The sequence below is a fragment of the Tiliqua scincoides genome, chromosome 2 (genome assembly GCF_035046505.1).
Source record: "Tiliqua scincoides isolate rTilSci1 chromosome 2, rTilSci1.hap2, whole genome shotgun sequence".
Lineage (NCBI taxonomy): Eukaryota > Metazoa > Chordata > Lepidosauria > Squamata > Scincidae > Tiliqua > Tiliqua scincoides.
The window spans coordinates 30,527,648-30,544,588 of record NC_089822.1 but is presented as its reverse complement, the minus strand read 5'-3'; the positions used below and the strand labels follow the sequence as shown (position 1 = coordinate 30,544,588).

At 42.2% G+C, this 16,941-nt stretch overlaps 1 protein-coding gene across 1 annotated transcript in view; it reads left to right on the top strand.

Annotated features, from left to right (window-relative positions):
• Positions 1-16,941, top strand: part of PDE8B (phosphodiesterase 8B) — a 55,583-nt gene that overhangs the window by 20,272 nt on the left and 18,370 nt on the right. The window contains exons 2-9 of the mRNA XM_066613514.1: positions 5,771-5,830; positions 8,363-8,553; positions 10,740-10,799; positions 11,646-11,703; positions 12,844-12,932; positions 14,162-14,240; positions 14,474-14,614; positions 15,902-15,990. Of these exons, the coding sequence (XP_066469611.1) occupies positions 5,771-5,830; positions 8,363-8,553; positions 10,740-10,799; positions 11,646-11,703; positions 12,844-12,932; positions 14,162-14,240; positions 14,474-14,614; positions 15,902-15,990 (767 nt within the window). The remainder of the gene's footprint in view (positions 1-5,770; positions 5,831-8,362; positions 8,554-10,739; positions 10,800-11,645; positions 11,704-12,843; positions 12,933-14,161; positions 14,241-14,473; positions 14,615-15,901; positions 15,991-16,941) is intronic.

The window sequence follows — 16,941 nt, the reverse complement described above, 5'->3', positions numbered from 1 at the left end:
GCTGTCCATGTGGAGAGAAGACAGGGCAAAACTATAAAAAACAAACAAACAAATAAAACCTTAGGGCTGAATGAGGGGCAAAGTGTCAGTAACCAAGTCAGAGCAGCCCAATCCTAACCAACTTTGGCACAGTGGGGCTGTTCATCCCATGCTGTATCCAGTGCTGGGAAGAAGCAGGCCGGAGATCTCCTTGTGTTAAGGGGCACTTGCACCCTGGGTAAATCCTCAGCCTACACAATAGGGCTACTTGGATCTGTGCCGGCTTGGATGAGCTGATGCAAGGACGAAAGGTAGGTGTGAGGGAGGCGGGGAAGAGGAGGGAGGGAGGCGTTCCTGGGTGGGGGGAGGGCGGATGGTGGGCGGCCCCAGGGGTGGGTGGTCAGGGAGGTGGGGTTGGAATCCGGCAGTTATGCTGGATCCCAACCCCCGTTCCCGGGGAAAACAGAGCGACTTCAAGCCGCTCCGCTCTCCTCGGACTTGTGCCACCTCCAGTTGTGGTGCAAGTCTGAGGAGACCGATTGGGGCCTGCAGCCCTTACCTGTTTCCCCTTACCTCTGGCTGAGCTGCTTATGGCCGCTATCCTGCGCTGGATACAGCGCAATCCTCCTGGTTTGTCTGTTCCAGTGCAGGATAGGATTGTGCCCTTAGAGCACAACTCAGCCAAGGTTAAGCCATAGTGTAAAAGCACAACTTTTACACTATGCTTATTTCAGTGGAAAAAATTCAGCACAAATATTTAAACCTCTCCCACTGATATCTGATGAAATTGGATAGTGCTTAATTTTTACTAGATCATGCCTTAATATTTGTGTTTGATCACATTCTGTAATACTTTTTTCATGAGAAGCAATGCTGAGTGACCAGTTGTATGCAATGTGACATTTAAATTATTAAGAAATATTCCCTAGCTTCTGGAAGAACTGGCTCAGTATGGCACAACAACTGATGATAAAAGAGCTTTGAAAACAAATAGTACATGGTCTGTGCTGCACTAAACTCTGATTAAGCAATTAAAAATTAACAGGAAGGGAAAAGACAAATACTCTTTCAGTAAGAGTTCTACCAAAGGCAAGAATTTCATCAAAGGGAAGCTATAAAATGAACTGAAAATGAAATACGTTCCTTTGCCTGCTGGTGATAGTACCTGATTATAATTTGTAATTATGGCTATGAATTTGGTCAGTTAATTGATCTGATGTTGTGGTGGCACCTGGGCACAGGTAGAGGGATTGTGATTCTTTTGCCATTAGTTTAAGTGTTCAGATGCAGACAAATAAGAAAAACCTAGAGTGTTTGGAGACTTAACATTCTGAGGCTGCAATCCTAAACATAGTTCCATGGGAGTAAGCCCCACTGACATAAAGAGACTTACTTCTGAGTAAAATAAATAATAAATAAATACAGGTATTTATATACCACCTTTCTTGGTTGTCAGATTTCTCCTCAGACTTTATTCAAGGCAGTTTACAAAGGCAGGCTGTTCTAAATCCCCGTAGGGATTTTTACAATTGAAAGGTTCTATCTTTCAAGAACCACAACATTTCAGATGGATCTTTTGATCTGGTATCACATTCTGGCCTCTGATTTCCTCCCACACACGCTGACAAGCAGCTCCTTCATCTCTCACATGGAGGGCAGCCAAGATGCTTCTTTGCTCACACCGAAGAGCAGGTGGAATAACTCGGCTTGGCCTGTCAGCTGCTTCAAGGTCTCACCATTCACGGTGCTGGTGGCCTCGAACTGGTGACCTGCGGATATTATCTTCAGGCAAACAGAGGCTCCACCCTCTAGACCAGACCTCCTGCCTGGTAAACATGCATAGGCTTGTACTTCAATGCAACTTGCAACCCAATCCTATCCTTAGCTGGCACAGTGGGGCCATACGGCCCACGCTGTATTCAGTGCTGGAAATGAGCAGGCTGGAGGTCTTCTAGAGATAAAGGACCATTTGTTCCTTTACCCCATGTAGAGTCCCAGCCTGCCCAATGGGGCTAATTGGATCTGCGCCAGCAAAACCACTGGCTTAAGTCTGAGAAGCCCCATGTAGGGTTTCCAGACCCAGGAAGGAAGTTTGGATATGGTGGAGGCCTCCACCACCAACTCTGCCCCCGCCTGGGTCTGATCTACCCCCCATTCCACCCTCCTCTTGCCTCTGTTCTACCCTTCTCTCGTTCAGTTTGTTAAATAAATGGTCCAATCATATATCCCATGAATTTATGCTATGCAGTTCTGCTTCCAGAGTTAGCACTGCATGCTTATCGTGGTGTTGGGGAACCAGAAGGCTTGGGTCAGAACCACTTCATAACCCACCTGAGTCTCATTGAACCTCCACCATCTACTTGGCTAGCAGAAGTCTGGGGAGACTCAGAGTGCATGTCAGATAGGAAAACAGGGATTGGATCTTGGCATGTGCTAGTAAGTTCCACTGAGATCCATCCCCTCCAGCCCCCATGCCTTCCTTTGCCCACTCTGCTCCCTGTCCTGCCCCTCCCCTGAACTGCCCTCCAATTACTCCTGCTGCCAACATACCTGGCATCCAAAATCTGTTGATAGACCCCCTGGGCATTTGCATTGGCGGCTCCTGAGCCTTTCGTGCTGCCCTAGTAGGACTTGCGGCAGAAGATCACAAGACCAATGCTGTAGGCCCTGCATAGGATTGGCCCATAAACAAATATTGTTTATAGGATGTTGGTTTTTTAATTCAGGGCTGCTAAGCCCAACTGGCTCACAACTAACTGCAAATGTGCCTTATGGCACATTTGTGACATTTGTGACACTCTGAGCTGGTATAGGGACGGCTGCACCTGCTCAAACACAAGTTAAGTTTGTGCTGTTAGTGGTTGCCCCAAAACTACACTGCATAATTTTATTTCATCAAAAATTTGTTTCCAGAACCTGTTATTAATATGAAATTCCCACTTCATTTGAAAATATTTTCTCATGCCTCTCTCCAACATTTTGAAGAAACAGCATTATATAAATATCAAGTTTTAATAGATATAGGTAGGTATCAAAGAAGTATAATTTTATTTAATTCCCTCTTATCTTTCCTGAAACTATTTTAAATGGTTGCTAAACTTGGAAAATAAATCTTCATTATACAAATTAGTTTTTTCACTGTAAAATGCTATTATGATAATGCATTTCTAGTAAGTTTTACCTCCCTTTTGAACTGAATACAATGCCCTTTAATTCAAAGCTGTGTTCTTTCTCCTGTCGTTTCATGCCAGACGTAGAAAGCGAACACATCAGTTCCATTAGAGCTGTCTTACAGAAATTAGCTTGCTATTTTGGGATTTTGTGTTAAATTGCCAGCAATTTAATGTAAATGTTCTTTGCCTGTTCCCGATCCCCTCCCCTTTTTTAAAGCAAGGTTTTTAATATTTGGATAGATAAAAATAGAAGAGCCCTGCCGGATCAGGCCAAGGCCCATCTAGGCCAGCTTCCTGCATCCCACTGTGGCCCTACAAGATGCCTCAGAGAGCACTTGAAACAACAAGACACCCATATCCTGTTGCCACCTCCTTCCATCTGTCATTCTGAGATAAGCTACCTCTAAAACCTGGAGGTTGCATACAGTTGTCAAGACACGTAACTTATGATAGATTTTTCCTCCATAAATCTATCCAATCCCCCTTTAAAAAAATCTAGGCCAGGTGCTATCACCACATCTTGTGGCAAGGAGTTCCACAGATTATTTACTGGGTAAAAAAAGATTTCCTTTTGTGTGTTCTGACTCTCCTGTCAGCTCGTGCAGGTCCAAGTTGATCCTTTGCAACTGCTGTAAGGGACAAATGTCCCTTTACCCCAAGGAGACCTCCAGCAGCCAAGATTCCCCTGCAGAATGCAGCACATGCTGGTGCTGCTACATCGTCTCGTGGGAATTTAATCTGGATTGGACTGTCCCGCACTACCTTTGTTTTAGAATGGCAGGCTCACATCCATGTTTGAATACACCGTTCTGCTGCTGTCAGGGCACCCCTGAAGCTCATGCTCATTCTTCTTGGAGCTCAGAGTGGCTCATATATGACTCCAAATGGTCCCCCATCAAGAAACTATTCCTGCTATCCTATTCAAGTTAGAAATACAGGAAGTTGCCTCAGTAGTTTAGCTAAAGGGGGTAGCGTGTTAAGTATTGCAGGCGCTGCAATGCACCTTGTAAGCTCCCCATCCCACTCACCGAAATAAGTGCAAGTTGAAGCCATTCTAGGCAGCAGTGGCAACGCAGCAAGTAGGAGGGACAATTTAATACTTAGCATGTCACCCTCATGTAGCTGTGCTACTGAGTTGCCTTCTACCAAGTCAAACCATTGTTCCGTCTAGCTCAATTTTGTCAATACTGGCTCTCCATGTTTTTAGACAGGAATTTTTCTGTGCTGTATCTTGAGATTCTGGGGATTAAACCTGGGACCTTCTGCTAATGCAGTTTCGCTGAGCTACAGCCCACACCCGAATTTGTGATTGGGCTCAGAAGCAACTTCTGCTCCAGGGCTAGAGATCAATATTTTCTTTGTTTGAACTGTAATATTTCAATGCCTATTATTAGAAAAAGAAATAACGTCTTTAAAAGCATGATTTTTTTTTAATTTGGTGTGATTTTATGGGGTCCTTGTTTCTGAATCTGTCAGTGTACATTTATTTATTTGTTTTACAATGAAGTGAACTCTGCCTTTAAGGGAAAAAGCAGACAAAGTAATACTAATTTAAAACAGTGGTCAAAAACCAGTATAAAAATTGGTCGTAATATTTAATTATTTGTGTATCATTACTATGTGTAGCACAGTCACAACCCTTTGAAGTTCTGTTCTAGTGAGCTGTAGTGACTGTAAATGCTTTGCTATATATTGTTGACAGTGTTGATCAAGTGCAGTTAAGTCCCATGGAAATTTTCTGCATTGAGCTTATGCTGTAGCCTGCTTTGAAAGCCTGTGTTGGGCTAATGAAGTAGGAAATAAAATACTGGAATGAATACATGAATAAATAACGTTGTATAATATATGGTTGATTCCATTCAAGGAGCATTGCTGAGGTATACGGTGCATCAGGAGTCATGCTGTGGGTCATTTCATCCTGGCTGTGTTTGCTTGGGAGCTGTTTCTTAAAGGACGTGCTATGCCAGGTCTATGGAACTCCTACTCCATAGGAAAAGAAAAGTGGCCAGTATCTCACCACACTGACATCAGCAGGTCTGGCTCTAGATCTCCGGGCTCCTAGCAGAGCTGTGAAAAAAATCATAGAGCTAGAGTTACACAAAGTAGATATATGGACTGTGAAATAAGTGCAAGGGAAGCAACTGGTTGTGGCTGCTTTGTCAGGAAGACATAAAACAACAAGACAGGAAACAAACTAATGAGAAGTCTATCAGAGGAGGATAGAGCAACTCCCAAGCCACTAGGAACTGAATAGGTGATTGCTCCTCCTATTGATGGGGATGAACATATATAAAGGTGTGTCCCAATATCCACAGGAGTATCATTTCAAACTCCACCTACAAACGCCACTCTCCAGCCTGAGACTGGCCAAGCGATTGAGCAAGTGGCTAGGAGAGGCAGCAGGCACGTATAGGGCCCCCCACCATGTCCCCCCAAACCACCACTTGCTCATCTGCTTCACCCTTCCTCTTGGGCAGCCTGATCCTGAGTTCTTGGTTGCTAGTTGTATGTTTGTGAAGCAGAGAGGACATGAGTTTCTCTTCTATTTGGTTACTTCAATCTCTTATCAAAATGTTAACCTGACACTGAAAAATGGCTTATTCTCTGCTCTCATTTAGCAGGCTTCAACTACTGATGTAGAAATTGGACCCATGAGACTGACACAAGATACTATTCAGGTAGGACTTTGTATCATTTTAGCAATAACTATTAAATTCAATGTTAAAGTTCAACTACCTTCTGAAAATTCTTCATCTCCAGTAAAATATGTATCTGTCTATGCAGATTTTGGAATGAAGGGATGAGACCTCTACATTTTAAGCATGGGCATTATTATGATGGTGGACTAATAATAGCATAACACCGTTTGAACTGTGACTTTCAAGGAGCTGTTTAAAATTCGAGTTCTGAAATAGTTTGCACTGCTCTAGAAAAATAAACTCACCAATCCAATTGCATCACTTGACCAATACTCTGCCGTTCACGTTTGTATTGGTGAAAATGTGTACTGTGCTAATTCCTGTTTTCAGTCTTAGCATTGACCAGAGGCATGTTTTTTATAAACAAGGAGCTTGCTCTTCTAGTTATCCAGACTAAAAGCCAAAGAATGACCTGTCCTACATGGATATTCTAATTTTTTTTTATTTGTACACCATGGTTTTTGGCTCAGAACCCATAGCAGCGTCATTTAACCTTCACACACACACACACACACACACACACAATAAAAATACATGATACACAATCATTTCATCCCATATTCTTGCAGTGTCTTGCAAATATCTAGCATCTCCTTATGAAGATCCTCCCACTCTTCTAAGGCTGTAGTATTACAAGGCATATGGTTACCAGATATATCTGTATCTGGAAAAAGATAAAGGAACAAAGAGCTTTTGAGCTGTTGCCCATCCCTTCAAGACAACTGGGTCTCTTGATTTTGAAATGCATAGGGTTTCAACCAATGGCCAACTCTTTTTAGAGGAATTCCACAGTTAGAGCATAAAGAACTACTTCTTAGGTCCTCTGTTAGCCTGTATAGACTAATGTTCTGGTGAGTTATGTCACCACAAAGTAGCAAAAGTCAACAAAAGTCTCCATGAACTCCTTGTTACTTATGCCTGCACCGTCCTGAATCAGAACTTTGAAACGCATTAATTATATATAGCCACAAGCACCTAGTTGTGGTTTTTTTTAAATAGCTGGATTAGTCACATGCTGATATATGCAGTGTGTCGAACAGCTGAATTAATTATCATGCTGCTTATTGTTGAGAAGTCAGCACTTCAGATAGCTTCTGATAACACAAAACCAGGGTCACCTTGCCAAACTCCTGGGCTACGTGCGTTGAGTTTTGTATGGTCACACCATTGCTCTACACTGCCGAGACTGCTGGCTCATACATTTTAGAACAAATCTTCCTTGTCTTCCCTACACAGGATGTCTCAGTGAAACCAGCAGGACAATCTATTCATACAAACTAAGCAGAACTTTGAAATATTTAACATACAGGAGTTCTTTCTGGCTAGTTGGAACAATTCTCGTCAAACCTTAGAAGCTCAGAATCTTTTCTTTGTATGACAATATTTACTCTAAAGCAAATGTGTTGCATGTGGGTTTTTTAAAAAATTAATCTGCAACATGGTTTGACACGGTGATGGATTGCTATGATTAATTTGTGTAAATTGCAGAACAGAACAGTTAGGTGACCTGTGCTGCTGCCTGTATAATTTGAAAACGGCTAATGAATGTTATAGAGCTGACAAATACTTTTCTTTGCTAAAGAGCTCTCATTAAAAACTGTGGTTCACAGCATAAGTCTGTAATTCAGACATCAGAAAGCAGTGCTCTTGTGGTGAAGGAGTCAAAGAAAGATGTAGGGGATCTCTTTTTTCAATTTTTGAAGGAACCTACAGAATTCTTTAAAAATGCTAGAAATGAAAGTAGGATTGGGCTGTAAGTCATTTTCTGCTCTGAACATCCTTTAAGAGAGATACTGAATGCAAATATTAAATGTCAATTTGGATTTAATCTAGCTCTGTATGTATTTGATAAACATAGCAGATGTCTAGGAATGAAGATTTGTTCCCCAAACCTTCTCTGCTTAGTTTTTTTCTTTTCAGGTTAATGGTTCTATAGCAGTTGTAATTAATATCTATTCCAACAAAACCATGTATTCTTTTTAATCTCAGTAGTAGTATTTTAGTCTTGCAGGAGATTCTAACCATTACTGAGTTAGCATTTGCAGTACAGGTGGGACCTCAGTATCTGCTGGGGTTTGGTTCTGGGACTTACTGCAGATACCAAAAATCGCATTAAATAAAAGCAGTTAAAACAAAACAGGAGTCAGTCAGGCTGTCAATTAGAACTGCTATTTTGTGACTTGCTCTGAGAAAAGTGACCCCCCCCCCACCGCCTCTGTTCACCCTGGCTCAAGTCTGGTGATTAATCACTTCTGCATTCCATTGTCATTTTTCTCACAGTGAGCTGCAAAATAGCAGTTCTAACGGACTCCCTAGAAAAACTGTATTTAGAACTGGGATTGTAAAGGTACTTTTCCCCCCTTCTCCAGGGATCCTCAGGTTCCTTCTTATCTGTAGCGGCCATCAGTGTTGATTCTAATCTGTGGATAAAAAATCACTGTATAAAAAGGTTGGACCTGTATAAGGTTTTACCCCGAACATAATGTTAGCTTGTCTTCTGTGTTTTTACAGGTGTTACTGATCTTTGCAAAGGAAGACAACCAAAGTGATGGGTTCTGGAGGGCTTGTGATCGAGCTGGATATAGGTGTAACATCGCTTGGACACCAGAGTCAGCACTTGAATGCTTTCTTGATAAACATCATGAAATAATTGTTATAGATCATAGAAACTCCAGATACTTTGATGCAGAAGCCATCTGTAGGTAATTAATTGTTCTTCTGTTTCACATGAACCTTGCAGTATAGGAAAATTGTTGTGTACACAAGAACATAAGAAGAGTCTCGCTAGATCAGGCCAAAGGCCATCTAGGCCAGCTTCCTACATTCTACAGTGGCCCACCAGATGCCTCCGGGAGTACAAAGGACAATAAGATACCCGTGTCCTGTTACCACTCCCTTGCATCTGGCATTCTGAAGTAGCCTACTTCTAAAAGTAGGAGGTTGCATGCATATACCCATCTTGCTTGTAAATTGTGATGGACTTTTCCTCCAGAAATCTGTCCAATCCCCTTTTAAAGACATCTAGGCCAAGTGCCATCACCACATCCTGTGACAAGGAGTTCCACAGATTAATTACACACTAGTTAAATAAATATTTGCTTGTCTTTTCTGACTAAATTTAAGTGGATGTCCCCTGGTTTTGGTGTTTGTGAGAGGGAAAAGAACATCCTTCTATCCATCCTATGCATAATTTTATAGGTCTCAATCATGTCCCCCCACACCTTCTTTCTACAAAGAAGAGCCCCAACTCTGTAGTCTTACCTCATAAGAGAGGTACCTCAGCCCAGTAATCATTTTGGTCACTCTCTTCTGCACCTTTTCCAGTTCTACTATATCTTTTTTGAGATGTGGTGACCAGAACTGAACGCCATGGCCATTGCTTGGTTCTTACTAACTTTTGTAAACCTGCATCTGGGCTGTACAATTCTGCAGAGGTTCGCATGACTGAATGCTCCTCCAAACCCACCTAGGCAGAGGAGCCTAAATGTCATGGAAAAGCCTAGATTAGAACCCTTCTTTAGTTTTCTGTTGAAGGGATTTATTTTAAAATAGGAAGAGGACTAAGGGCGCAATCCTAACTCCTTATGTCAGTGCTTTCCAACACTGGCATTGTGGTGCCAATGGGACGTGTGCTGCATCCTGCAGTTGGTTGTCACTCACGGAGGCCTCCTCAAAGTAAGTTAATGTTTGTTCCCTTACCTCAGAGCTACATTGCTGGAAAGCACTGACATGAGTGGTTAGAATTGCGCCCTAAGTTATGTGAACCCCCACAGTCTGCAAACCCCCTTGCAGTCTGTGGTGGTACAGTGCAAGCACAGTTTTATCACATCAGTGAGTACTTATCCCATAATCAAATAAAAGGCATAAATGTGGGTTTGCCAAGCAGGAAAGAGTCCCCTGTATTATATTTTGCTTTGCCTGCCAAGAATAAAAAGGTAATAGGCAACTCAGATTCAGTTCTCTGTTTAGACAAAGTATAGGGTCATGCAGATGCACACTGCAGTTCTTTTCATGGTAGAGCAGTTAAATGGTTTCCTCCAAAGTCATTCATAAAAGAAATCTGTCCACATCAAGTTTATGCATAAGCCTGAGTGAAACTGATTGTTCTTTCTTTGATCTCAGTTTGTAGATATTGCAGATTCTATCAGCTACCTTTTTCTAGCTTCCATTTTAATGGGGCAGGATCCAAAGACATGCTATAAGTGCATGGCTCAGGAAAGAACCACATACGAGTACATAACCTTATTTTCATTTCTTGTTTTCTCCCACAGTAGTTCTCACTGCTGAAGAGACAAGACACTGCTTTGCTGAAAAAGTAGCTTGTTTCCTCAGTAACAAGAAAACAATAAATGCAGTTGTGGCTATATGGGTACTTCTGTGTATAGCTGCTTATGTGGTTCTTCCCCATGCACACAGGATCATAACTGTATGTTAGATATGGTGTTCGGCCTGTTAATGTTTGTTGCTGGGAATTGTTTAATCCAGTGGTTCTCACACATTTAGCACCAGGACCCACTTTTTAGAAGGAAAATCTGTCGTGACCCACTGGGAGTGATGTCATGACCGGAAGTGACATCATCACGCAGGAACATTTTTAACAATCCTAGGCTGCAATCCTACTCACACTTACCCAGGAGTAAATCCCATTTACTATCATTGTAGAAATAAACATGTTCAAAGCTTGTTCAAAGTACAGGTCTGTAACATTTCCCCAAATGCAGTCACATACCATGATAGCATCAAGTCTGATATATTAAAAAATATATATTGAAATGAATGGGGACCCACCTGAAATTGGCTCATGACCCACCTAGTGGGTCCCGACCCACAGTTTGAGAAACACTGGTTTAATCAAATATGATATGGAATTTCCTTATTTGTGCTACAGGTCAATTCGTGCTACAAAACCTGCCAAACATACTATAATACTAGCTGTTTTTCCACAAATGTGAGTATCTTGAAAAGTATGTTTTCCTGATAACATTTTTCTTTATGTAGATAATGGTTAGCCAGTGAATGGGCACCACAGCAAATGTTGAACTTAATATCTAGAAAACTGTTATTAATGGGAAATTCGGTGGATAAGTTCCACTGTGCTGTAGAATTTTGTTTGCAGTCTAAATGTCAGTTTTCACAAAATGCTGTAATGGTAGCAAAGCTTCCAACTTGATTAGCACCATACTATAATGTTCAAATGTTAAATGAATAGAAATCTATTGTGAACTTAATAGGGATGATTATATAGTCAGAAGATGACAGTTTTAGAATGTGGATGAAATTTCCATGCTTGTGGGTTTGTTTGCTTGTAAATGCATTGCTTGTGCATTTTGCTTGCTTGTGATGATTGCTTGTGAATGCAATCAATGTCAAAAACTCCTTACACAAAGGATGTGGTGTGCAGGAGTATTGTGCAAAGGCCAAAATGCAACTGCGACACTTTGACCTCAATCCTGTTAATGCCTATTCAGACATCAGTCCCATTTTAGTCATTGGGGCTTACTCCCAGGTAAGTATGCAGCCAGTATGCACTGGTGGTGCAGAAAAGTTTTGTGGACTTCTAAATGGTATGAACTTTTACCAATATAACCTGGATTTTTTTTAAACGTTGCCAAGCACAATACATGGCAAATTAATTTAAAGCACTTGCAACCCTGATATTAATTGGCAAATGGAAGTAAGTACGTAAGTATATATTTTATATTTTCTTATTCATTATGTTTGAGTATTTCTATTGCACAGAGGAATTCAAATGTTTCATGTCTCTTAGGCAACAATTTGTTGTGCTTTGCTGTAGGTCTCCTGGTCAAGAAGAATCTTCTCTCCTCCCTCTTCTCCATGCAGGTTTCAACAGGGTACATAGACATTATTCTGACTTCCTTTAAGCTGTTAACAACCAATTCATCAATTTTCAGAAGTTATTTTCTCTCAGTGATTAATTGTTCATTTTGTCAGGCGTATATTTATGTCACATGTTAGCTGTGTGACTGTCTCAGCGCCCCCACATTTTAACTGCGCACAGAAGGAGGGATAAACAGATTGAGGAAAACCTAATGGAGACTAACACCTTGCTGGCCAGAATTTCAGCAGTTGAAGGGATACTGGCAAATGCATTTCTGCAAGCCTGGACATGATTTCCTGTGGCAGATGCCAGGAAAAATGTGTTGTGTTTTTAAAATAATTGTGTTATACCAAACATCCGTAACAGTCATTCTCAGTGCTGATTCACATCTCCATCTTCCATAAACTTAGTCCAGCAACCTGTTATCCCAACTCTGTTTTCTGCTTTTTCTCTCTTACATATTTGCAGTCCAACCATCAGTTTAGTATTGATGACAGTCAGCTTGTTCAGACAGAATCCCATTAAATGTTTCCTTGCCGTCCTTAGTGTGTATTGTAACTCTTCCTAGTTGGTATTGTTCTCAAGCTACAGAAATACCAAAGAATAGACTTTTACATAATACTGAAAGGAAAGCAGAAGCCTCAATGATTACCTCCTGGGCTGCATTTCGTCCACATAGAAAGAACACCCTGAGACCAATCCTTTGATTCAAAACACATCCACTATTAGTATTAATACTATTAATATTGTTGGGGCTTCTGTCCAAGTAAGATGAGATCAGCATGCGCAGCATATAAAAAATTATATACAGTCGTCCCTTGTTATCCATTGGTGCAAACCACTCCACGGATACAGAATTTTGCTGAAAGAAAATACAGAACAGGAGTGTGCTCCACAAAGCCTCCTCCTCTTTTTCTTAAAAAAATTGGCAATGTCAGTTTCATAATTCCTGCCTTATACTGAGTTTGACATCTGACAGTCTACTCTGATCAGATGGTCATCTAACCCACAGTTCCCATGAATAGCAATTCATGGGAATGCTGGGCTACATGGAATGTGGCTCAGTGTAAGGCAGTTTCATGTGTTTACTGTGAATGTGGCTCAAGCCAATTTCATGGTTCTTTTTTTTTTTTTGGGTTGTTTTTCTCCCTAGAGATTCTTTGAAAATAGCAGCGTCATTGCTTGTTACAATGAACTGATTCAGATAGAACTCAGTGAAGTGCGATCGCAGTTCAAACTACGGTATGTAAAAATATATGCAAACATTGTGAATCTTCTTCATGGATACTCTCCTTCATGAGTATCAGTGCTCATGATACTGTATTCATGTGATACTGTATTATTTCATCTGCAGTGGTTGTGTATTGGCTTCAGGCTCGTGTATAAATGGAAGCTTTACTCATACAGTAGGTTTTCAGAAATTTGGAGCTGGAATTCTAGGGCTATCATTGCTGACATAAGCCTAGTGCTAGGATTTGGAGAACACGGGTAAATAATTGACCACCCTCCATGAATAAGGTTTTTGTGGGGGGCACAATCTAGAACTCAACTATCTTCTCCCCACACCACAATGTGCACCCATAAGGATTCTTGGCTTCTTGCTTCTACTCCTTTGACCCATTCAGGGTTCTTTTTACCTTTCACTTTCTTCCAAGTGACTTCCTCCATTCTTGTGTTGGACTGTAGTTTTTCCTAAGCAGAATGTGTTCCATTAAATACAATGTTTTGTACTGAATTAGCATCTCAGGGCAAAACTAGATGTTGTCTCCACAAACATGTGCTCCCCAAATGGTATTTGTTGTGATAGAATGTCTCAGGGAGTGCCTACAGGAGAGAGTTTGTAGGTGACAGGAAAGCTTGTTTAATCCTTTCCTTGCCTACTGATTCTTCCTTGCAAATGCTCCCCTCACACCACAGCCATTTTTCTTCAAGCTAGTCTTCCGTCTGCTTTTGGAGTCACCCTGGCCACCCTATGCATACATATTACATAAATCTCCCTATATGAAGCGATATGGGTGTGTGTGTGTGTGTGTGTGTGTGTGTGTGTGTGTGTGTGTGTACTTTCCCTAGAACTCAACTATCTTCTCCCCACACCACAATGTGCACACATAAGGATTCTTGGCTTCTTGCTTCTACTTCTTTGACCCATTCAGGGTTCTTTTTACCTTTCACTTTAGTGTGTGTGTGTGTGTGTGTGTGTGTGTGTGTATTCTGTCTCCACTGGATGCCTCCATCCTGGATTACACAAAATCTCAAGCAATGTGAGATGGCAGCACCCAACTCTTGCAAGATCTTACACGATCCAAGATGGTAGTGCCTGCGAGAGCCAGTAGAAGGAGCCACTGGGTGCACAGTTTAAGAACCACTGCCTTAAAGAAAAGTTTTGATGGAAATAACATGCAAAGTTAATGTGCCCCAAAATGTCCTGTATACTTACAGATATTAACAATGTCATTTGTTACTTATCACAGGGCTTGCAATTCAGTGTTTACAGCACTAGAACACTGTCATGAAGCTATAGAAATAACTAGTGAAGACCATGTCATTCAGGTATGCAATAGGTACATGTTTTATTTTTAAGCATATACCTATCACAACTTAAGATGCCACTGGTCCCTGTGGTCTCTGTTGGGTTTTTCTAATTTTCCTTTCCTAGTTAATTGTGGGGAAGGAATTATAAAATGGAGGTGAGCATGAAGATGTACTTGTTGGATACTGAACATAGCATACACTTTAAGAGACAAGTTTTTCTCAGTTGTTCATGTGGTTTCATTGTTTTGCAGTATGTTAACCCAGCCTTTGAACGGATGATGGGCTATCAAAAGGGAGAGCTAATAGGAAAGGAACTTACTGAGCTTCCAAAAAGTGACAAAAACCGTGCAGACCTACTGGACACAATCAACATGTGTATCAAAAGAGGAAAAGTAGGTGATGTGAGCTAACTCCATCTGCATCCTTATGAGTTTCGTCTGGAATAAGACATATTTCCCCTCAGTTTCCCCCTTGCTGAATTATAAGAGGCCAGGATCCCATTTTAGCTTTTGCCCTGTTGAAGAATGTGGGTAACGAGTAGCTCAATCCTATTCCCTTCCAGTCCCTAATAGGCAGTGCTGCTGACAGAGCACATGCTGTGAAGGGAGGGCAACCAGCCAGCCTGCAAAACATTAAAAAATAAAAATATTCTACTTACCTCCTGGTAGGCCACCTGATCACCAATGGATCTCCTCAGAACAATGCCAGTGATTTGGCAGCATCAAGGAACCTCAGGTATAGGCTGGGAAAGGAGTATAGGATCCGGCATATATGACTGCCACCAAAATCCATTCTTTCCTTGAACAGCCCCCATTTGGCCCACTCCTAACCTTATCCTTCCCTGAACCGCTTCCTCTGCCACTTGACCTGCACTGGTGGAGCATCTGGCAGTTCTGGCACACGCATGGAGCATCCAGCCATTTATACTGGTGACTCCATAGCACGCAGTGGTGGTGCAATGTTTGCACCATTGTAAGGCAACTTACAACAGCAGATTGATCTGCTTCTGTAAGTCTCCCACTGGATTGGGAGGATAGGCTTTTGATTCTTTATAGGAAAGATGGAGGATATTTCTGGCCTTGCTTTCTCTGGGTTATAGTTGACTCTTGAAGTCTGCATAGCTAAAACTTTACTACTTAGGAGAGAACAGGTTTTTTCTTGCATAGAGGAAGATTAGCCCAAGACTGTGTGGCACCTGAAGTGGTGCACCAAATGCTGCCCCCCCCCATTTACCTTGTGATGTATTAGCCTGTGCTACTCCTACTTCTTAAATTAGAAAAGGAAGACGGGGACAGAGCGGCAGAAGAAGCAAGAACAGGAATAAGAAGTGATGGGTTAGACTAGGGTGGTCCATCTTTAGGCAGCCATGGGGAGCCATGACCCCAGGCTGTGCCAACCAGGAAATAATTGGCAGTGATGTGATGATGTCACTTCCAATTACTTCTGCATTCTGTGTTGCTGAAGTCATTCAGCAGGCTCAGGATGCAAGCGGTGGAGGTGGAGATGCGGTGGAGCTTTTCAATCTCCCTGCCACACCAAGATACCAAGTCAAAAATTAAACGTGCAGGGGCTGAAGAGAGGAACCTTCCATTTAATTCTCATCATTTGGGTCACTCCCTTGAGCAGTCAGAAAGTTTCCTTTATCTTCTTTCCTGATTGCTTCCACTTTACTTGTCTAGGAATGGCAAGGAGTTTATTATGCATTGAGGAAATCAGGAGACAGTATTCAACAGCACGTGAAGATAACACCTGTGACAGGCCAAGGAGGGTAAGTGTATAAGGGCCCAATTCTATCCTCCCCCCCCCCCCAAAGCAGCTGTGCCTAAAAGGTGCTGCATCCAGCAGTGGTGGTGCAACCCAAGGGCAAACAGGAAGTATACTTATACTTAACTCCCAATAAGCCCTGGGGCCGCCTGTGGGTTTCCACAGACATACACCACCACTTTTGTGTGTACATTTTCAAGGACAGAAAAGCAATGGGGAGCTTTAGAATGGAGGGGATAGGACCCGGCGCATGACACTGTTGCTGGATCCACCTCTCCCGCATCCTCCCTTCCCCATTCCTCCCCTACTCACCCAGTTTCATCCCCCAGTCCTTCCCCTTCCCACCCACCTCCTGCCCGCACAGCTGACTTACCAGATCTGGTGGACATGGTGGAGTCTGGTGACAAAATTGTGGTGCTACCACCTCTCATGGCAGCACATGCAAAATATGCACATGCAGATACTTCTTGCATGTTGTCCACAGAGCTAGCAAGTGAAATTCTAGGAGGGAATTTCTGTTGCTGTCAGTCTTTTGCCGTTTGTTTACAACTGAATAACATGTTTGCTTAAAGTGCTAAATAGAACGCTGTACAAAAAAAGTGTGGAGAAAAATTACTACTACTCATGAGAACACAAAGAAGACACACAGAATAAGATCACTGAACCTGGCGGCACACCAGGCTTTTTCATTTTGTCACCCACACAATGGAAGTCACCCAGGGTGGCCTGCACTCCCCTAGCAACACCCCTGCAAGCTTTGTGTATTGGCATGAGTTCTCTTCCCCCAAGTAACATGTGGAGCTCTTCCAGGAAACCTATCAGGATCACTGTGGGCCCTATCTCCTCCTCCTGCGCCACTGCCATGATTTTCAGCAGCAGCTCGAGAAGAGGAGGTAAGCCACTCACTCCAAGCCAAGAGGAGTGAATGAGAAGAGCTTGGGACAGTGACTGAATT